Source organism: Apodemus sylvaticus, chromosome X (genome assembly GCF_947179515.1).
Source record: "Apodemus sylvaticus chromosome X, mApoSyl1.1, whole genome shotgun sequence".
NCBI lineage: Eukaryota > Metazoa > Chordata > Mammalia > Rodentia > Muridae > Apodemus > Apodemus sylvaticus.
The window spans coordinates 65,754,575-65,777,547 of record NC_067495.1 but is presented as its reverse complement, the minus strand read 5'-3'; the positions used below and the strand labels follow the sequence as shown (position 1 = coordinate 65,777,547).

The 22,973-nt window shown below is 36.4% G+C and overlaps 1 protein-coding gene and 1 non-coding gene across 11 annotated transcripts in view; one reads left to right on the top strand and one right to left on the bottom strand.

Moving 5' to 3' along the window:
• The window catches only part of Atrx (ATRX chromatin remodeler), a 137,527-nt gene that overhangs the window by 100,125 nt on the left and 14,429 nt on the right, over positions 1-22,973 (top strand). For all 10 annotated transcript variants that reach the window (XM_052171710.1, XM_052171708.1, XM_052171703.1 and 7 more), the window contains 8 exons: positions 671-801; positions 1,959-2,047; positions 2,294-2,466; positions 9,127-9,280; positions 11,021-11,127; positions 14,125-14,233; positions 15,657-15,834; positions 16,935-17,129. In XM_052171710.1, coding sequence (XP_052027670.1) covers positions 671-801; positions 1,959-2,047; positions 2,294-2,466; positions 9,127-9,280; positions 11,021-11,127; positions 14,125-14,233; positions 15,657-15,834; positions 16,935-17,129 — 1,136 coding nt within the window. The remainder of the gene's footprint in view (positions 1-670; positions 802-1,958; positions 2,048-2,293; positions 2,467-9,126; positions 9,281-11,020; positions 11,128-14,124; positions 14,234-15,656; positions 15,835-16,934; positions 17,130-22,973) is intronic.
• LOC127675971 (U2 spliceosomal RNA) lies at positions 15,136-15,322 on the bottom strand. Its single transcript, XR_007975631.1, has one exon. It is a non-coding gene; the product is annotated as a U2 spliceosomal RNA (small nuclear RNA).

The following is a 22,973-nucleotide window of genomic DNA, read 5'->3' as shown; positions in this document are numbered from 1 at the left end:
TAGGTGTATTAATAATTAAGACTTTGTTGTGAAGAAAATAAGAAAATATTTTATATATGTTACTGAGATCTTCAAGTATACTTGCTGCATTTTATTGCTTAATCCATCACTTCTCAAAAATGTATATATTGCTGAGTGTGGCAGTACATACTTGTATTCTCAGCACCTGGTGGTGGAAGTGGGCGGGGGGGAGGGTATCAGGAGGTGAAGGCAACTTAGTTCTGTCTAAAGAAACAAGTCATAGATATTTTTTATTACATCTTTGTTCTTTAATATTCTAATCATTTTTGTAAAGTGGGTTTCCCCTACAATCTTATTTACTTCACATGTTTCAAAATATTAATAGTAAGAAATAAGATTTTATAAGCCCTTCCAGACATTGAAAAGGATGTGTGTCAGCCAGGTGGTGGTGGCGCACGCGCCTGTAATCCCAATACTCTGGGAGGCAGAGGCAGGCGGATTTCTGAGTTCGAGGCCAGCCTGGTCTACAGAGTGAGTTCCAGGAAAACCAGGGCTATACAGAGAAACCCTGTCTCGAAAAAACCAAATCCCCCCCCCCCCCAAAAAAAAAAAAAAAGCAAAGGATGTGTGTCATAGATAATAGAATACAGAATCACCATGGTGGAAATGGAGATTTCTTGTGTCTTCAGCTATAGTTTCTTTTGGTCAGGTGTAGGCAATAGCACTGAAGGTGGAAGAGGAAAGGCAGGTGCAAAGCTCTTCCAAGATTTCCAGATGTTAAGTAGAATTTGGACTCATCCTTGGTGTTTGCAACTGGACTACATTAGCAAAGAAAATAAGGTAAATCAAGTACCTCAAATTCTTTAAATGTTTTTATACTCTTTATACCGGAAACAACTTTTTATTTCATTAATTCAACTTGTTTTATTTTTAGTTCATTTATATGTATTTTAATTGTCATTGAGATGGGTACTTATTCTACATCCCTGCATGGCTTGAAACTTGCTGTGTTGTCCTTGCTAACCTCTAGCTTTTGGACTTCGCCTTCCTTTTCCTTTCTGAGTGTTGGCATTATAGGTATATGCCACCATGCCTAGCTTATTTCTGTATCTTGAATTCATTATGTTTATAGGATCATTAAGTGTTTGTTTATGTGTTGGGATTTGAACCCAAGGGGCCTATATCTTTATTTCTAGATGTTCTTGAATTGAGCCCCCTTTTCAAGGCGGTGATAGCATATGTCTCACATTAGTGAATGCTTGCGTAATAAGCACAAGACCTTTAATTTTGATTTCCAGTGACTTGAGCACACACACTGAAAATAATGTAAAAATTTAAAACTTGGGCTAGGGATGCAACTCAATAGGTATAGTGTCTAGCATGTGTGATAACACTTTGTTTGATATCCAAATGAGGCAAGGTGGCATGCATCTATAATCCTAGCACTTGGGGTGTAGAAGTAGGATATGAATTTCAGAGTCATCCTTGGCTACCATAGGAAGTTCTTCGGCAGTCCACATGGCTTCCCAAACAAAAGCCTTGCTGGGGGTGTTGACACAAATGTGCAATCTCAGCATTTGGAAGGCTGAGGCATCTAGCAGTGGGAGGCCAGCCTTGCCTGAGAACTTGTCTAAGTATTCATTTAGTTTGATGTAATTTTATGGTTATAGAAAAAATGACCCAAGGAGTTCATTCATACTTTAGAATTCAGTTTCTCCGAATATTAATATCACATACAGTCATAGTAACTTATCACAGCCAAGAGATTTACTTTGCTACAATACAATAAACTTAGTTTGCAATGCTTTATTTTCACATTTTCTTTATCCCATCTAATACCTCCTGTTTTATTATAATCCTGTTAAATCGCCATTGTTTCTTTCAATCTTCTATGGTTTCTTAGTCCACATTGATTTTATATCACTGAAGTGAAATGAAATATTTGACTTTCTGATATATGTTGAACTGGGCTACTAAAACATGTCTTCTTTTTTTAGGGTTATTTTGATGAAGATAGCATGGATGAATTTATAGCTTCAGATTCTGATGAAACCTCTATGAGTTTAAGCTCAGATGAGTATGCAAAGTAAATTGACTACTTTTGTTACCTATGCTGGGATAGTTAAAGCCTGTACTTGTGGGTGGTCTCCTGATAATTGGCTTAATATGCTTTCCTAACACAAAGCTCTCTCTCTCTCTCTCTCTCTCTCTCTCTCTCTCTCTCTCTCTCTCTGTCTCTCTCTCTGTGTGTGTGTGTGTGTGTGTGTGTGTGTGTCTGTATCTGTCTCTGTCTCTCTGTATCTGTCTCTCTTTGTCTCTCTTTTCATTTTAGAAAGAAGAAAACAAAGGGGAAGAAGGGAAGGAAGGACAGCAGCTCTAGCGGAAGTGGCAGTGACAACGATGTTGAAGTCATCAAAGTCTGGAATTCTAGATCTCGAGGAGGTGGAGAAGGAAATGTGGATGACACAGGAAACAACCCTTCAGTTTCTCTGAAGCTAGATGAAAGTGAGTGTGCTGAAACGTTTGTTGTGGAACATTGGCTGAGAACATAGTAGATTGTCCGTGTTTGTTTTGTCCTGTTATCCTAGCAAAGGAATTTCTTTGCTTAAGTATTAAGAGAATGCAGAGTTAGAGCAACTCATTAATGTTTAGTTGTGGGCAAGTCAGTTTGCTCTGTCTGGTAATTTGGAGGAAAGAAAAAGGAAAGTTTATTTAAATGTATATGTCTGCACCTAACTATTCCGACTTTGTGTATAGCTCTTAAGTGTAGTTCTTAAGTGATATTGAAGTGAAGTTGCTAAATCTAGTTTTATAAATGAATGCTAGAAATGGAATTCATGCTAAAATGTGTGTCTAATCTAAAGGCTTCTGTAGGATTTCCACTTAGCATAGGAAAACCGGAAGCATTTCAGTAGTGAATTGTATACATCAGAATGGATTTTAATCATTTAGATTTTTTCCAAATTCTTCATAATCTATAATTACGTGCTGTAACATGTACAGTTCATTTTTCTGTTTTTCTCTCCTTTATATGAAAGTAAAAGTTTACTGTCCAGTGGCTTCAGGTTTTCTCCCCTTATATATACTTAAGAGTTAGTGCTTTGCCATTCTATATTCTTAGTACGAGCTGACTGTTTAGGAGCTTTAAAGGTGGGACCAAATATCAGAATATTTCAAATATCTTACTTCTAAATGGCTCTAAATATTTGGCATTGGGGAGTTATAGAGCTAAACAATTAACCATCTGTGAGGAGGAAAGCAATGTGGGTGGCAGCTGAGTGATCTTGTGATCAGATAAGCTTGCTTGAGCTCAGGTCTGCAGCTGACTAACATAGTGACTCCTCTATGAACGCTTCTCTTTTCAGTACCTCTGTGGAGTAGACAGGTGGCAGCCTAACCACAAACCCTGGATTCTCCAAATCAGGGGAGTCATGACATTTAAACTACAAAATTCCCCTCTTTCTTCTTTTCTTCGGCTACTCCATCCATTAAAGCAGCTTTGTCAGCATTCATCTTCCAAGTAGAATTAAAGAGTATTTTCATCAACACAGCAAAAACTGTGGTTATAGAGTTAAAGCAATGAAAAGCTTCTGCTATCTCCTACTGTGCTCTCTTCTTCCTCCCTTCCTACTGACAGCTCTGCAGTCTCTGCCTGTATGTGTGTGATCCTGGGGATAGTATTATTGAAGTAGTTTTATTGGACTTTTTTTTCTCTTAGGGCTAAAAAGAAAGAATTGATCAGTGTTGTAAATGAATTACATGCAAGTCAGAGGAATGGGGAGGAGTTGAAGGGGAGGCAGCAGGGTGCAGATTGATACATGTATGAAATTCTTATGCAATAAAATATTAATTTTAAAATTTAGTTAACATCCCTTCTTGTCAGGAACTGCAAGTGGGTTGTGTAGCTGGATTGGATTACTTCTAGAAATATCTAGCTGCTTCCATTTTCTTTCTCTCTATAGTATCCTCAGTGGTGATACTGTGACGTGCTTGGAAAGCACTTGGCCAAGGTGTTGATGATAGTATGTTGTGTGCTTGAAATCAGATGGAAAATTTCATGTTTTCCAAAAGACAAGCTTTGACTGCTTATCTAGGGCTTTTGCTTTTTAAAGTTTGTGTGAAGTAAAGTAGATGTTATTTATATGTGAATATATTTTTAAAATTTACATACATGCATATTTTGTCAGAAACATTCTATTGAATAGACGTTAAAAATTCGATTTTGTTCTTTAGATTTAAATTCACTCCATTCAAGAAAATATCATATTGTGAACTAGAGAAATGGCTCAATAAAGGTTAAGAGTCCTGGCTGTTCTTTCAGAAGATCAGAGTTAGGTTCCCAGCAACCACAGCTCACACTTATCTCCAATCTCAGTATAATTCTCTTGTAATAGTTTTTAAATAGCATCATGTTTGAATAAGTTGTTTAGGTTTATAGCATCATGCTTTTGTATTTTATTAGCAATGGTTATGGTAAAGAATAGCTATATAATATATACAATATTGATCTATTCGTAGTATTTTTGAAGGATACTTCATCCATGAATGGCTATATGCTACATTTCCTTCCTTTGGTTGAGTGGGTGGATTTTTTCAAGACAAGTTGTACTTTGTAGCACAGGCCAAGAAATCACCTTGTAGCCTCAAATTTGGTAATCCTTCGGCCTCAACTTCCTGACATATTTTTAAGTGTATTCCATTTCATATATGAATATAAACTTCGTGATTGAATTTTTGCATTTGATGTAGGCATGTATATTATTAGCACAAATACACTATCTTTTTTTATTCAACAAAGATATTTGAGTGCTTACTATATGGTAGGTACTGTAACCTAGCACAGTAAACAAAATACATTGAAGGAGTTTACTGTTTGTCTTATTCCAACCAGTTACAGTCTATAAAGGAGAAAGTTCTACTTGAGCTCAGAATTCTAGTCGCTGATTAGCCCATGTTTGGGTGTCTATATGTGGGGGGGGGGGCTTGTGCTCTTCACCTTGTAGGAAATGAGAGGACAAATCACAAGTGGGCTTCTCATAAGCATTCTCACACATTGTACATTCATTCCTGCCTTAGTTCCCTGAGTTTTGTAGGTGTTCACCATTATCTCCCATAACAACCTAATCATTTCTTGGGAATCAGAACTTAACATGAATTTTAGTGAAAACCATGTTGCAATCAACAGCACCACACTGCTGTTGCTTTACTCCCCCACACACACATTTTCTGTCTCTCTCCCCGTCCTTCCTCTGTTATTTTATATGTATAGTTGTTTTGCAAACATGTTATGCTTTCCCCCCTTTAAAGTGTACACTTTATGCTATTCCACATGCAGCAGTAGCCCATTTATTTAAATATAGAAGACATCAAGAAGTGAGTGCATTGCTTTCCTTTTTTTTTTCTTGAGACAGGGTCTCTCTGTTTAGCTCAGGCTGTCCTGGAACTCACTCTGTAGACCAGGCTAACCTCAATCCGCCTGCCTCTGCCTCCCAAGTGCTGGAATTAAAAGTGTGTGCCACCACTGCCCGGCATGTATATTGCTTTCTAATTATATTATATTTTGTCTTCTAAGATTCTTGTGGGGTCCACAATGTATATAAAGTAGTATAGTTGGATGCAATTAGTTGCTGTTAACATATATAGCACAGAATTCTGACAGAAGTTATAATAATTAATGTATATGGATGATAAAATCAGAAACACCAGCATAAATATTTATTTACAAATTTTAATATCACACACTGCTAAGGATTTTCGATTTTACTGTAAGGTGTTATTATACTTAGTAGGATCAAAATTAGAATGGAAGGGCTAAAGTCATAGGTCATTAGCAGGCCACATAGTTAGCATTCAGGATTCCTGGATTTGATTCCCCAGCCTTGTACAAAAGAGTGGAATTTATTATGTTTGCATAGAAATTATCACTTAATATTACAGTTTTTCAAGACAGGGTTTCTCAGGATGTCCTGAAACTCTTCCTGTAGACCAGGCTGGCCTCAATTTCAGAGATCTGCCTGCCTCTGCCTCCAGAGTGTTGCAATTAAAGGCATGTACCACCACTGTCCAACCATATTAAATTATTTTAGTGCACTATTCTCCAGAAGCAATGGCTGTTTGCCAGGTGACTAATTATAAAAGGTTTAGTTAATATTTGTAATATGTTATGTGCCAGGGCCCTTAATCATATTAAGCTAGTACTTGACTGGAAAAAATCAGATGTTCCAGGGTATAGTCATATTCAAGACCACGATTCATTATAGCCAAAGGTTATAACACAGAGCCAACAAAAAGAAAAGGCACATGGAATAAAGTTCAAAGGAAACTTTTAAAAGTCCCTACCTGTGGAGACCTCTAGAATGCATTTCTCTAGAATCAAATTAACACATGTACAAAGTATTGTCTAGTGGACAATACTAGTATTGTCTAGTGGCTTGTTAGAGATTCATTGCCCAAGGGTTTTATTGTGAGCTGGATACTATAGTCTAGATTCCCACGAAGAGGGTTTGTTGTTATTTTCCATAAATTGCCTATGTGTGATGAGTTGTGGTTACCAGGCAATATTTTCATGTCAGCAATTTACCACTTTTTACTGTTTTACAAAAACACTATTTACCACTTGTGTTCCCAGACTAGGTAAGGGCCAGTAATTTGAGGCAAACTTTTCTGAAATGAAAGGAATCATAAGATGAGAATAGAGTTTGTCTACAAAGAGAAGAGAATATCCTATAAAATACTATAGTGCCAAAAGCAATAGTATATGCCTGTAATCCCAACACTCAGGATGATGATAAGGTTGGAGAATCATCATTTGAATCTAGGCTTGGCTTGAGGTCAGCCTAAGCTACAGAGTAAGACCTTGTCTCAAAAAAAAAAAAAAAAAACAAAAACAAAAACAAAAGATTTTTAGGGAAAGTCAAAGTTTTATTTAAGATTTTATTTATTTATTTATTTATTTATTTATTTATTTATTATATGTAAGTACACTGTAGCTGTTTTCAGACACTCCAGAAGAAGGGTCAGATCTCATTACAGATGGTTGTGAGCCACCATGTGGTTGCTGGGATTTGAACTCAGGACCTTCAGAAGAACAGTCAGTGCTCTTAACCACTGAGCCATCTCTCCAGCCCCAAGTCAAAGTTTTATAAGTATGTGGCATGCCTAAATAATAGTTCATCAAGTTTTTATACAAATGTACAGTGAGTTCTACAGAAGTAGTGGAGTCACCAGGGACAAGGCACAAAGAGGACCTTGTTAAATCTAAAAAGCAAGTTCAAGAATATGTAGAATAGAGAAGCCTAGCAATATTCTAGTCTTGCTTGAGGCTAGCATCTTTTAGGTTTTTGTATTGATTTGTTTTTTTTTTTTCTTTGTTTTTGGTTGTTGTTGCTCTTTTTGGTCTTCCTCTTCAGGGACAGAATACAAGGCTTTGAGCCTTTTGTATTTTGTCAGATTCTTAGATTACTTTCTCAAAGCTGAATCCCCTTAAAGGGCGCACATTTTGTAAGTAAATGATATGTCTCCTCCCATAACCACACACTTAGCCAACTGAAATAAAACTTGCCAGTTACTCTGAGAATAGTATAAGAAACTTGTATATTTCAGCTTTGGCATTTGGTTGGTAAAATTGTTTTATTAACCTGGCTTGAAAAGCCAGGTATGGTGGCACATGGCTGTAATCCCAGATGGATTCAGAAGGATCAGAAATTCAGAGCCACCCTTAGCTACATAGTAAATTCAAGGAAAGCTTGGAGGTACATGAAACCCTGTTCAAAAACAAAACAAAAAAATAATGAAGTAATTCTGTGTTAATGATCTTTTGCGTAAGCTACAATAGTAAGTGTAGAATCGCCCTGCACATATGTGCATTCATCTCAGTCATGTTCACAGATTTCAGCCACACTGAAGATGAAATGCTACTGAAAAATTAGACAGGCCTCTTTTACAGTGAAGAGTGGTAGATGGAGAGACTTGTGGCTGCCTAAAATACAGAAAATGGTAAAAAAGGGATCTGGACCAATGCAAGAGTTGGGAAAAGGTGAAGGGAAATGAAACATCATTCACTACACTTGATACTGCTACTGAAACTATTAACTTCTATATTTACATGCATTGAGTGCGCACCACACCAGTGCTATCAAGGAGCAAAACCTCCTGCCAGTCAAGGAAGTAGGAGAGGGATCACAGGCTCCTAAATACCTCTGAACTATTAGCAGTCATTAGATTTGGAGGAGGGGAGGGACTGTCTCAGTTGTGTATTCCCACTACCCCGTCTGCCATTCCCACTACCTTCCAATCGATAGCAACAAACCCACAATTACACAGAGGACCCTGGTTAATCTTGATTGGTCACAGGAGAAAGTGAACACAGGAATGTGTAAGAGATTTTAAGGGATGTTAAGTGATGGGTAGAACTGGTAGGAAGTTGGAAGTGAGGATGTATGTGTGAAAATGGGCCATCTTTTAGACTTCACCTGTATCGAGTAGAATTCACAGTTTTGATAAACATGATATATAGAGGCACAGCTGTTCATTATACTCTTTTTATAACATTAAAATTTTAAATACTTTTCAGTGAAAGGCAATTGTGAGAAAATGTAGAGGCCTGTTAAGCATTTTTTTTTACTTTGATTCCCATTATGTTTACATTGTCTAATAGGTTATTTCTTGTATATTTTACTTTATGGTAAAATTTTTTGTTAAAATAATAAGAAAATAGTTCAGTGTGATTGGGTGACTTTCAGGTCAGACTTTGTATTTAGTGGCCTAGTGAAGAAATTTTCTTCCTTGAACTCTCCGTCTCTGTTGCTTCATGTCTCTTACAGTGTATTTTCAGAGTTTTAGTTTTTTGAGGTCTGAGGGATTTGAATCTCTTTATGGTTTCTTTCTGAGCTCCTCAGCCCCGCTTGTAGGGTCTGTTTTGCATTCTGTCAGAATCAATCTTCTGCTTGCTGTCTGTCATCTTGTATTTCGCTGAGCCTTCATCTCTCCATTCTATGCCTTCCCTCAGTGTAGAGCTCTTTGTCCTGTGTTTATCCACTGTCTTTTCCCTTCCCCTGTCCTAAGTAGCCATCAGTCTCTTAGCTTTCTTAACTTGAGCTTGTTTGCTGTTATTCAGGTCTTTTTGCTGATTATTATATTTACTTATGCTCTATTTATTTTATTTAGGTAAAACTACTTCCACTTCTAACCCAAGTAGCCCAGCTCCAGATTGGTACAAAGATTTTGTTACAGATACTGATGCTGAGGTTTTAGAACACTCTGGAAAAATGGTACTTCTTTTTGAAATTCTTCGAATGGCAGAAGAAATTGGGGATAAAGTGTAAGCTTTTATATCTATCTATCTGTTATATAAATTAACTTTTTGGTAACCATACTATTGTTTATCAAGTTTATTTAAACAAGTCTGATATGTTTTCTTCCCATAAGTTGTAATTTCTTTGATTACTACAATGTTATGCCAGTGCAACCAGCTACCTTCCTTATAAGCAGCTGTTTCTGAGTATATAATCAAGTTTTTTTTCTTCATTGCTTCACGTTTCACTATATAGTTCAGGATGGTCTTAAATTCAGCAGTCTTTCTGCCTTTGCTTCCCAGGTACTGGGAATTGGTAAAAATACATTTTTGAAGCAGAAACAATAGGAATTGATAGATTAAATACAGGCAGTAAATAATCAAAGAGAGACTACTAGTTCTGCAACTTAAACGACTAGTGGAATATGGTATTAATTCCTAAAATGGCAAGGCTAAAGAGTAAAAAAGTGAATTAGACATATAGCATTTTTTTGGTCTATGCTAAGTTTGAATAACATGTTCTTGAAAGAAGTAAAGTAGGAACTAGACATTTGAGTTTAGAGCTCTACGAGGGGGGAAATGATTCTTATTACACACGTTTGTTTGTTTTTCTGTTATCAACTGGATGATTTAAAACTAATTTGATAGCTCGAAGGATGTCTGTAGCTTAGTGGTAGAGTGCTTGCCTAGTGTGTACAGGGTTTGATCATTAGCACCTTCAATTTTTCATTTGCATATCATCTTTATTAGCGACTTTCTCATCATCTTAACAAAATACCTGATAGAAACAGCTTAAAGGAGAGGTTTACTCTGGCTTATGGTTGCAGAGGGATTTTAGTTCATTCTTCAAAAAGGGGGAAGCATGGCAGAGGGAGTGTGAAGCAGCCATTGTTCACAGACCCCTGGACATAGATAAAGCCCATCTACCCCCAGTGAACGGTTTCTGCAAGTATTGCTTTAAAAAGTTTCTAATTACATCTGTGTGTGTTCCCAGTGCCATGGCACATGTGGGGAAGTCACAAGAGAACTTTAGGAGTCGATTTTCTCCTTCCACCATGTGGGACCCTGGGGTTGAATTCCAGTTGGTGGCAAGCACCTTTACCCACTGAACCATCTTGCCAGCCTTGTATTGCTTTTTATATTTTCATATGCTAATAAAGCAAGTGAAACCAAAATAGCTTATTCAGGTAAGAGTATTTTTATCAATCATTGAACAATTTTTCTTTGTTATTTGTAACTAGAAGACATTTGGTCATAATGACTCAACTTCTTTGCATGAAGTGATTCCTAAACTAGTTTTAATTGCTAATTGGTTTAGGCTGACCTCTTCTCCAGCTTAATAGTACAAATTCCATATCGATAGCAATTAAATAGTATTTCTAGGAACTTAAAGTCCTGAAGTTTGTAGTTCAGAATTGTTTCAGTGACTTCACTGAAGTTTGTTTGATTCTGGGGAAGGCAACGGAGACAACTGAACTGTTGCTATGGCTTTGTCTAGACTCTTGCATTGATCTTCTCCTGTTCTTCAGTGATGTACTACCATGTAGAATTGATTTGCCTTTTCATGTTGTTCGTTTTTTATTGTTGTTGTCCTATACCTAACATCTTACAATCGACTTGTTAATTTCTTTAATGTGTATCTTGTTGAAGCTTTTGCATTTTGTTATAAAGTTTTATGTTAAATTCATAGGTAATTAGGAAAAATAATAACTTTACAGGATTGATCTTCTAATCCATGAACACTAATCTTTTTTTTTTTTTTTAAAGTCTTGTTTTTAGCCAGTCACTCATATCTCTGGATTTGATTGAAGATTTTCTTGAGTTGGCTAGTAGGGAGAAAACAGAAGATAAAGATAAACCTCTTATTTATAAAGGTAAGTTATAAGCATATCTATACTATAATTTTTAAAACACTCACTGTTTTAATGAACATAATGAACATTTTAAATATAAAGGAAACCAAATTACCTAATAGCTCACCACCCTGTCATGTCAAAGTATCCTGTATTTTTTTTTCTTGTCTGTATCCACAGACAATCTCTCTGGTCAGTCTGTATTTCTGTCTCCATTTGTTCTCCTTTCCCCCCTCATTTTGCATCAGGGACAGGATGGTTAGCTAAGATGGCCAAACTCATAATCCTCCCGTCTCAGCGTCATTCATGAAGGACTTAGAGCAGTGGCTGTTGTGCTTGGCTTGGTTTCTTCCATTTACATCTTTCTTGTGTACCTTTGAGTTCTACAGGGTGACATTATGGGAACAAATAGTAAATCAGCTACTACATTGAGCTCCATTAATGTGTCTCTCATCTTATAGTTTTGTCATTTAACAAAAACTAATAGCAGTAACATTGCAGTGATAGGCAATTTAATTTAGCATTGAAAACAAGTTTATTAATATGTAATTCATATCTTACACATTTTACTCAATGTGAAAAATTCACTGGTTTTAGGATATTTAGATATGGGAAACTAGTACCATAGTCAATTTTTAAGTATTTTAACCAGTTCTTTATGAAGTACTGTATTATTTACTTAGTACTTCCCTATCCCACTCCTCAGCTTCTGCACAGCTAAGTAACCAGAAGTCTGCATGCCTTCTATGAGTGCCTTATTCTGGATTACTGTGGGACTTTTATAATACATAGTCTTTCGTTATTGGCTTCTTTCACTTTGTGAACGGATTTCAGTGTTAGCCTATTTATGGCTGATGTTATTATGTTACATTTTTTATAATCTAATATCCCACTGTGTCTGATTCTACAATGTGATCAGTCGTTCATTTGATAAAGGGGATGTTTTCACTTCTGGACTATTGTAAATGGTGCTCTTTTTACTATTTTTTGTTTCCATGTATTTAAATACTAATTTTCAAATCTTTTGAAAGATTTGAAAGAGTAATTTCTATAGGGCGACTCTCTGCTAAACTCATTCATTCAAGTGTCTAGAGACGTAGTTCAATGATACAGTACTTAACTTGGATGTACAAAGCCTTAAGTTTCAGCCTTAGGACCACAAAAAAAAAAGGAAAGAAATAAAACCAGCCTGTTGAGGCATAGCAGGGAGGTATCTCTGGAGCCTGCACTGTGAGCTCAGGTCATGAGCTACTTCCCACATTTTTCTGTGCAGCCTTTCTGTTTCCTCTATAGTTTTCAGCTGACCTGCCAACTCTTTCATGGTTCCTGATGCTTTCCCTCTCTTTTCTCTTCAGAATGAAATCCTTGGTTACTCTGATTCTTATTATTTCAGAGATGGCTTATATGTCCACATTTTACTCAGAGTCCTTAGTTTGCTTACCAGGTGATAATATGCATCGCCATACTTGCTTAATTTCTATTCTGTTCACTAGGAAATTTGAACTGTTTTTGTTTTTACATGCTTCTCAGTTTATAGTTTTATAAATTGTCTTTGTCACGCATTGGCTTTAACTACCAGTGAAGTCTTTTAAGTAGCTATTATCACTATTGCTAGGACTGTCACTGTGTATTGGTTAATATTTAAGTACCAGAATTTGGAACAGTGTGGATTTTAATTAAGGCTATCAGACTCAAATTAGGGATTATTATCTGTCTATGCAGTATGCCAAAATTCAGAGGACTCCCAAATCTTGAAGGTTTTAGGTACTGACAGTTTGGCACAGTGTCCCAGGCTCGTGGAGGTAGAAGACAGCCTTGAGAGCCATTTCTCAGGAAGAGAGCAAGGTATTGGGATTACAGGCATGAGGCAGTGTGGTGAATTAATTTATGGTTTAATTAATTATCCCTTGTTTAAGAAAGGACTATTTTTCTGCTGTGTGCAGTAGCAGAGATGTATAACTAGCACTAGGGAGGCAGGAACGAGGATTATGTGTTTGGTTGGCAGCCTTGGCTATGAAGTGAAACTCTTCCTTAAAACACTGAAAAGGGGGTAGGAGAATAGTTTTTTACCAAGTGAGTATACAGACCTCATTTTTGTTTATTGTGGATGGACCCATAGGGCTTTGTGCATGCTAGAAAAGAGTTTGTTACTGAGTTATCTCTTTAGTAATATAACCCACCTTTTAGTTTGGGTCTTTGTATGTGTGTATTTGTGCCTGTAAGTACACATGGGCCTCTGAGTACATGGAGGACAGAGGCCAGCTTCAGATCTCTTTCTCAGTCACACTCCATCTTACTCAGTCTCACTGAATTTGAGTTTACAGTTTCAGTTAGGCTGACGGGCTAGTGAGTCCCTGGCATCCGGTGCCTACCACCATGCCCAGCTTTTATCTGTGTCTTGAACCCAGGTCCTCATATTTGCAAAACAGCCACTGAGCCATTTATTCAGAAACTAACATTTAGTTTCCATTTCTAAATATAGAGGTTCACATTTACTCTGTATCTGATCATGGCCTTAAAGTTCTGATCTTTCTGCCTCTACTTCCCAGGTGGTGCCAGAATTGTGTGCATACAACCTGCACAACATTGGTTTTATTTCATCCCAAGGATCCAGGGTTTCATGCATTCTGCAGATGAACTATATTTCCAACTTGTGTTTTGATTTTTTAGAATGTCTAGTTATGGAGTCCTAGCCTAGCCTGGACCATGAAATCGCCCTCCTGATGCTGGGATTATAGGCGTGTACAGTTCTGTCTGGCCTATCACTCACCTAAGTTTAGTTACTGTGTGTGTAGGTGTTTGGGCATGTGAGTTGGAGGTCAGAGAACAGCTTGGGGGACAGCTTTATCCTTCCACCTCATGGGTCCTGGGGATCAAAATCAGGTTGTCAAGCTTTTTGATGGGAACTTTTACCGTGTCAGTCATCTTGCTTTTAAGTGGTACTAAAAAGAATGAAAAGCTACAATTATGAAAGAGCAACACATGAAATTCCTCTGAATTTTCTTACTCCATTTTCAGGTGAAGGAAAGTGGCTCCGAAATATTGACTATTACCGCTTGGATGGTTCTACTAATGCACAGTCAAGGAAGAAGTGGGCTGAAGAATTTAATGATGAAACCAATGTGAGGTATAAAGTATTTTCTATATGTAGTGATATTTTTCAATTTAGGTTCAGTAAAATTAGCTTTTTAATATATTCTCTCTCTCTCTCTCTCTCTCTCTCTCTCTCTCTCTCTCTCTCTCTCTGTTTTCTGGATTTGGTTTTTTTGAGACAGGGTTTGTCTTTATAGCCCTGGCTGTCCTGGAACTCACTCTGTACAGCAGGCTGGCCTCGAACTCAGAAATCTGCCTGCCTCTCCCTCCCAGTGCTGGGATTACAGGTGTGCGCCACCACCGCCCGGCTCTCATTTTTAATAAATGATGTAATCAAGGACAAAACCAATTTCACCCCAAAATTTACTCATGGCCCATTGTAGCCATGTGAGTCTCACATCTATCACTTTCTAAATGTATTTGAACAGACATGGTAACATATCCTTTAATTCCAGCATTTGGGAAGCAGAGGCAAGTGGATCTTTGTAAGGTCAGTGCCAGCCTGGTCTACAGAGTAAATTGTACTCCAGCCAGGGCAACACTGTAAGATTCTGTCTCAAATATTTGTGATTCATGCTGCTTTCCTTTTTATTTCTGAGTTCTAGGGCATCATAGTCATTGACTTCTCAGGGTCATTTGAATTGTTCCCAGGTTTTGGAATTAAAATTAAAGCTATTCTAAATGCTCTCGTACAATTTTTTTGTCATCACTAGTATTTCCCTTATCATGATGAAGTCTGAGGATGTTAAGTGGTGGTTTGTATGATAATCTCATGTTTATCTATCTGTGAGATTGTCAGTTTTCCAAAGTGGCTCTATGGTCTTGTATTCCTTCCAGCAATGTAAGAAAGTTCGAGTTCTGCATTTGTCTTGGCACTTGCTATTATCTTGTTTTTACAAAAGCTAGTTGGTTTATTCATTCATTCACATTCTCCAAAGGTGATGCACAGTTCCTGGAGGAATTGAAATACCAGGTCAATGTGTGGAGTGAACAGAAACTGCTCCTATTCCCATCTCTGAGCTCCAAAAATCCATGTAACATTCTGTCCTTAGATAGAGGATACATTGGATATTACACCAATAACACACTACACTTGATTTTAGCTAAAAGGCTGAGAAATAATCCTCATGTGAATTTTAATTTGCTTTTCTCCAGTCATAAATCAGACAGATTGAATTCTTATATGTATGTTGGTAATTTTTTATTTAAAATAATTTTACATCTATTTTGATCATATTCTTTCCCTTCTCCGAACTCTTCTGAATCCTCTTTAATTATAAATCATTAGCGGTTTTAAAGCTATAGTTATAATTAATTTAATAATTAATGCAATTTATGAATTTCTGATTTCTTTTGGGAAGCTGATTCAACTTACTTAAACCACTGTAGATAAAGTATGCTTTATGTGTGTACTGTTGTAATATTAAAAGTCATTTATTTTATATTTTCATTTTTAGAGGGCGATTGTTTATCATTTCCACTAAAGCAGGATCTCTTGGAATTAACCTGGTAGCTGCTAATAGAGTGATTATATTTGATGCTTCTTGGAATCCATCTTATGACATCCAGAGTATATTCAGAGTTTATCGCTTTGGACAAACTAAGCCTGTTTATGTATATAGGTTCTTAGCTCAGGTAGGTTTGTCATTTACATTTCTTTCATATTAAATGGTTGGATGAAGCTACTAATATTCTAGAGGTGCAGAACCTATAGAGATGAAACTGATGAATACTTTAGACATGTACAACATAGATCTCTTACAAAGAGACAGTTGAAAACATTCCATGAACTTATTAAATATTAAAGAAATTTATTCTGTAAACAAAAGTCAACTTAGTCTTAGCAGCCAGGCATGCTGGCAAACCGCCATGATTCTAGCACATAGGATATGTAGACAGGAAGTTGGTAGTTTCAAGGACAGTCTTGTTTACATAGTGAGACCTCTGTTTAAAAAACAAAATAATCTTTCCTTCAGAATTTACATATAAAAAAATAAAATTGAAGAAAATTTTGCATTTCAAGTTCACTTATATTTGTAGATTCACATTGCCCTTTTAACTAGTAGCATATCTGCTTTAGGAGCAGGTGTGACCTGCACCTAAGTCTACTGTTTTCTCAGTTACAGCCTTGGTTTTACTGGTAGATCCTTAATTTGGTCTTCTTCGGTGTAGCATATGGTTGTGTCTCTTTCCTGTTATTTAAATGTACCACTTCTGTACATTCTAGTTAATAGGTGATGAATCCTATATGTCAGTATGTTAGCATGTTCTGGGTTAAAGAAAGCAACATTTGACATAAGAAAAATTTTGGTTATTGTTAGCCTTTTATGTATCACACAGAATCTTGCTTTCTTACATTCTAATTTCAGTATTCATCTAAATTTTCTCTCATGTCCCTTTTCTTTCTGGTTGTCCTAATTAATACCTGCCTGCTCTCTGACTTTCACCAAGTGTACAACTATCTCAAGGCAGCACACAGATCAATTTTGGTCAGATAATTTAGAATGACTCTCCATAGTCTGATTTTCTTAATTTGATGATAAATTAAGATGGTAAGTTTTCTGAACCAGATGAGCGTTGTCATAAATGTAGCAACACTGCTAGGTATTCTTTAAGGCAACATATGACCTTGGACTCTTACCTTTTTATATTGAGCAGTAATTTAGATTTATCTGAAGTTCCATGTTGACCAAATTTCCTTATTTGTATATTTGTTCCTTCTTTTTTTAACAAAGGGAACCATGGAAGATAAGATTTATGATCGCCAGGTAACAAAGCAGTCACTATCTTTCCGAGTTGTTGATCAACAGCAGGTCGAACGTCATTTTACCATGAATGAGCTTACTGAACTTTATACTTTTGAGCCAGACTTATTAGATGACCCTAATTCAGAAAAGAAGAAGAAAAGGGATACCCCCATGCTGCCGAAGGTATGTTTATTCAGATTATTAGGCTAACTAATAAACCAAATGCCAACAGGGACCAAGGAAAACCGTACTACTACAGTGAAAGTGAGTCTTCTGAAGGCCACTACACAGAGTTTCAGAGATTAACTTACATTAAATAAGCTGTAACCTATATGATTATAAATGTAAGGCTACCCAATTGCTTCTCCATAAGCATTATAAAAGATAGTATGTCTGAAAAGCACGCTTTAGTTTAAATAACATTCCTATTTTCCAGAAAGGTATCTGAGCAGATATCTGAGTGGAAATCATGAAGACTGCATTTTCCTATTTTTCCAGTTGAGCGCATGCAAATTTAATTAACTGTACTAGTAAGTTAGCTGCCTCCTCTTTACCTTCTTTTCTGTCATAGACCAATTAAGAGTCAGCAAATTGGCCTATGAAAAATTTACCTATCATCCTAGTTATAAGGGAACTGTAAATCAAAACTGTAATGAAATACTACCTTGTACAGAAGAAAAAGTAGTAAGTATTGGTGAGGATGTGGATAAGGGAGACCCTTATGCACTTTTGGAGGGATCTAAAAGAAAATCATCATACCGTCGGGTTACAGTGGTCATCTAGAAGTAGGAGCAGGAAGAAGAGAGTAAGAATAAGCCCAAGGTGGATGGGGATTGGGTTAATAGACTTAGATTAGCAATCATTATGACTGTAGTGTCTATTGAAGTTTAAACCAGAAACATTTTTCATCTTAAAAGTATTTTATGCAACTGGATGATGAATTAGAGAAAATAAAGTAGATGTTAAAACCCTTGTTAGGATGCTATTAAGATGATGTAGATGAGAGTTACTGGCAGGCCTCAATAAAGCAGTGTCAACAGTAGGGGGTGCACCCTTAGAGGAAAAGAGTCAAGAAATATTATTTATTAAGGGCATGGGTTAGTAAATGTTAGATTTCTTCCTCAGGTTTGTATGGGCCTGTTCGTTTCATCTTGCCAAACTATGATTGGGTTTATTTTGACATTTGCAGTGAAGTATTTCTTGTTATTTGAACCTGCTTTTATTAAAGATATATCAAGCTACCTCTTATTATTATAGTCCAATTGTAGCTATAGTCTCTTTTATCTATAATTTTTATTATCCTTATTTTTTCATATATATTTTGATCATATTTTCTTCTTTCCCCACCCCCTTACTCACTGAACTTTATGTTCTTTCTCTCTCCTATTTTGTTTTGGCTTTTCTCCCTTACTTTGTTTTGGTTTTTATTTTTGTGTGCTTTTTATTATCTTTAGTCAAAAACGATATTTCTTAATTCTTTTCCTCTAAGTAATTATTAAGTAGCATGCCTTTTCTATGTGAATGTTTCCAAAACTACTTATTTCTAATGTACCTGATATGATTATATGTCTTTCTGCCTCTTTATTGTCTTTTTAATGCACAATTCTTGGTTTTGTATATCTGTTATTCTTTTTAGTTTTACTTCTCACCTTTCTAATTACATTTGATGTCTCAGATATAGTTTATCAGTCACTTGACTATATTTTTGTCTCTTACTTTTGTAGCTCTTTAAATGCAAGAGCTATATTCTTCCTTTCCCCTCTTCCATAGTGAGCAGTATAACACTAGCCTTTAAAAATAATAGAGTGCCACTGAACTCTGATCATTCCTTAATGATGTACTGTTGTTGAGAGGTGTGGCTACAGTTTATTGAGTGGTTAGTCTCTCTCTGTTAGTCTCTCAGGGTAGATTTCTGAAAGGACGATAATTGATTAGTTTTACCTTGTATCTGCTTTTGTTTGGATCTGTTTGCACTTTACACATCCTACACAAGTGCTCCTCTGCTAAGCCACACAGCAGCCTTATATATTGTATGTTCAGTTCCTTCTTGAATCTGCCAATATTAGTCAACTTAATTCATGGCCATAGCATATTAACGTGAATTTTCTTAAAGCTACACATAGGATTCTTAATTGTTGTCAGTGAAATTTTTCTCCTTTTTGAAATTCAGTAGCTTCACAATTGTGGCAGGATTTTCTATGTACAATTAATTTAAATATGAATGTAGCAGAAGGCTTGTGATTGAACTTGGAAAAGGGAGGTGGAACAAAGTGTTATTAACAAAGACAGGACTGACTTAGAGCTCCAAAATCTCTCCACACAGCTAACTAAGTTCCTACTAGCTGATCACTACCATGCTTCAAACCTAAATGCTAAATGTCTATTTGTCTCTTTTGGTTTACTTTTTTTTTTTTTTTGATAGAGTTGCTATATAGCTTAGGCTCACCTTGAATTCACTCTGTAGCTTAGACTGTCCTTGAACATCTAGCAGTCCTCCTGCTTTAGCACTCTGAAGACTAGGATGACGGGTATGAATCATCCATAATACCCAGCTCACTAGTTAGGGTTTCTTTTTTGTTGATAAAACATCATGACCAAAAGCAACTTGGGGAGGAAACTGTTTATTTGGTATATGGGTTACAGATGTCTATCATCAGGGTAAGTCAAGGTAGAAACTGAGATGCAGAAATTGAAACAGGGACTGGGAAGGAGTGTTGCTTACTGGCTCACTCCCTCTGGTTTGCCCAATTTGCGTTCCTATATACCTCTGGGCTACTTGCTCAGGAGTGGCACTACCCCTCAGTAGTTGGACCCTCCCACATCAATCATCAGACAAGAAAATGCCATATAGACTAGGCTTGTCTCTTGGCAGTCTAATGGAATCATTTTCTCTATTTAGGTTCTTTGTCCCAAATTACTCTAACTTGACAAAAAGACAAACAAAACAAAACAAAACAAAACAAAATAAAAAAACCACACAAAAATAACTGAGATCCTGGGTTTTATCCATTCTTTTAATTTTTCAGAGTACTGTTCTCCAGTAATAAGCCTTTACCAAATCTTACTGAGTTGGTGACTGATTCTCAACTATTTGTTAAATATTAATGTCACCTTGGTTAACATACTTGTAAATTTTCTTTGGAAAAACGCTTTTTTGGCAATATATTTATAGATTGCATAGATTTTTAGTGATCTGAGCTTGGCCAGTGCCACATTTCATAATACACTTAAGTAGGTGTTTTGTTCCTCTTAAGTACAGTGTACACAGCCTAGGTTCCGTACCCCTTATTAAGAAAACAAAAGCCAGTATAACTGGCACAGAAGCGCTTCTGCATTTCCCTTTTCCAGCACTGTAGCACTTATGTCTCTTTAAATGTGGACTGCATGTTGGTAATTGTAGGGAGGACAAAATGGGGATTTACGCTAAAGTACCCTAAGTGAGGCTTTAGGTTGGCTCTCTCCACCCTGATTTTGTGTACAATTTTCTCTCCTAGTCTTTAGTCCTTTATTCAAGCTCTAATACCTCAAAGCATAGTTTACTGAACAGGGTGTTATTGTACAGTTTTATTAGCCAGCACATGATAATATAAGGTTTTATGTTTGTCATTCTTAACGCTAGAGTAGAATACCATTAAAATAATCTAATGTAAAACATAGAGTAGCTAGCTAATCAGCTTATTTCAGGAACTTTCTCTGGGCTTGCATACATTTACTTTTGAGACATAGGAACCACATGGTGGCACATGAGTCCAATGTTTGCTGGCATTTACTAAGAAGCCAAGTTTATAATTGAAATATGAAGTTTAATGCCAGTTGTTACATTTCTGCCTCTTTTATTAGAAGTTTACTCATTTTTTTGTTTAAGAAAACAAAGTCTAGTATTCATGCATACAGGTTTTCTGATAGAAAAAAAATTCTTATTATTTATCTGAATAAGAATAGAATACCAGGCTGGGTGTTGGTAGTGCATGCTTTTAATCCCAGCACTTGGGAGGCAGAGGCATGCAGATCTCAGTGAGTTTGAGGCCAGCTTGGTCTACAGAGTGAGTTTCAGGACAGCCAGAGAAACTTGAGAAAAAAAAGAATGCCAGAAAATACAAGTTTAAGGGAAATTATTTTAGTTCTACCAGTAGTTTGTAGGTTATTAAAATCTATTTGGTGATTGTTGGGGTAGTTGATGTCAGGTAGAAGGAACAGCTGGTTTGTGTCTTGTCTTTATTTTAGATTTTCTAAAAATACCCTTTTGGAGGTAAATCTTGGTTTTTTTCCCTTTAATTCTTAAAATGTATTTGCTAGTAGGAGGAGACAGCGTAGTTTATAAGTAGGCATCTGGACCTTGTAGGAGTAGACCTGGACCGCAGGTTCCTTTGCTCACTGAGCTATCTTATTAGCCCCTCTGTTTTGAGACAGCATCTTACTCTTTAGTTGAGATTGCTGTGGATGTCACTATATAGACTAGGCTGGCATAAATTCATGGCTTTTTCCTCCTGTCTTAGTCTACAGTGCTGAGATGGCAGAAATGGATTGCCACACCTGGCTCTTAGGGAATACTTTTAAGCAAGCTTTGTGATCCTCACAATTCTCAAGAAATAACAATAGCCACACCTCATGAAGTAACTGCACCAATGTTCACTGCTAGTTTCCTTTAGATAGTTGTTACAATCTAACCATTTGGTAAATTCATTTCTCTGAAAGCAATATCCTTTTTGAAAGAAGCATATGATATCTTTATAAGATGAAAGCTTGACATGAATGAAAACATTCAGCGGACAAAGGAAATAATCTTAGCTACACTGTGGGAGAAACAGAATCTGAGGCTTGGGTTTCATTAGAGATAAATTGTATCAGTTGTCAGAATACTAACAGTAATTACTATATACTAATACTTCAATGAATCTGTATGGACTTGTCAGGGAATGCCTACTCTTCCAGTAACTAAGGATTTTCTCTCCCTCCTTTATTTAAACAATATATGAGAAGAACTATCTTTTAACCATCTAATGTTTCTGTAGTATTTGGGTTTTGGTATTTATATTATCTTATTTAATGAAGAATCTCAGTTTTCAAGTAGCTTTGTGGCGAGTTTTTAAAATAAGAAAGTACTTCTGGTCTCTTACAAACTACATAAAATCTACTTGGCTATTAGTGCTGTTTTAGTGGGGGTTTTGTTTGTTTTTCATTTTCTCTCTGTTTCTTCTCTCTCTCTTTAAACAAGAAACTCTAGTAAGAAGCCAAGGCCACCTTTCTTTAGGTATCAGGGACCATGTGCCAATGATACCTCCAGATAACATATTCCCAAATTCTGACAGGCTAAGCTGCTTTAGAAATTATTGCCAGTGGAAATTGTATCATATATAATGTATCCTTGTTAAGCAGGGTGTTTTGCAAGATTCCATTGGGGAAGGATTAAGTTAGACTTCAGAAATAGTTTCCTTATGGAGAGTTTGATACACTACAAATATTTACTACTTGCTAAACCTGGTGATGTATGTTTATGATCATAGCTTGAAAGGCTGAGGCAAGATGCTTGCAAGTTCAAGGCCCATGCTGGTTCATTTCTGAAGTGTGATCCTTACTATGGGTCTAACCATATATAGTCTTCCTAGAGATAGAAACATTCGATGTTCCATGTGACATTCTTAGAATGCTGCTGCCACACATTCTGTTTAGCTCAGAAAATTCTACAGTGGACCATCCTAGGTTCACATGTGAAGTTTATAACACTATACTAGTTTGGTATGCTAAAATATGGCTTGTGGAGTAAGTGTACTGACCCACTCTTAGAGATCAAGGTATCCCAATATTTTATTTGACAGTTTGGTGTTTTGCCTATTTTACTGCAATATTTATATATATATATTTTTTTTTTCAATAGCTTCCTTTTGTGAACATTTTGTCTTTTTGAGACATGCTCTTACAATATAGCTCTGGCTGGCCTGGAACTTGATAGACCAAGCTGGCCTTTAGCCTTTAGGGATCTGCTTATCCCTGCCTCCCCAAGTGCTAGGATTAAAGATTTGTATGATA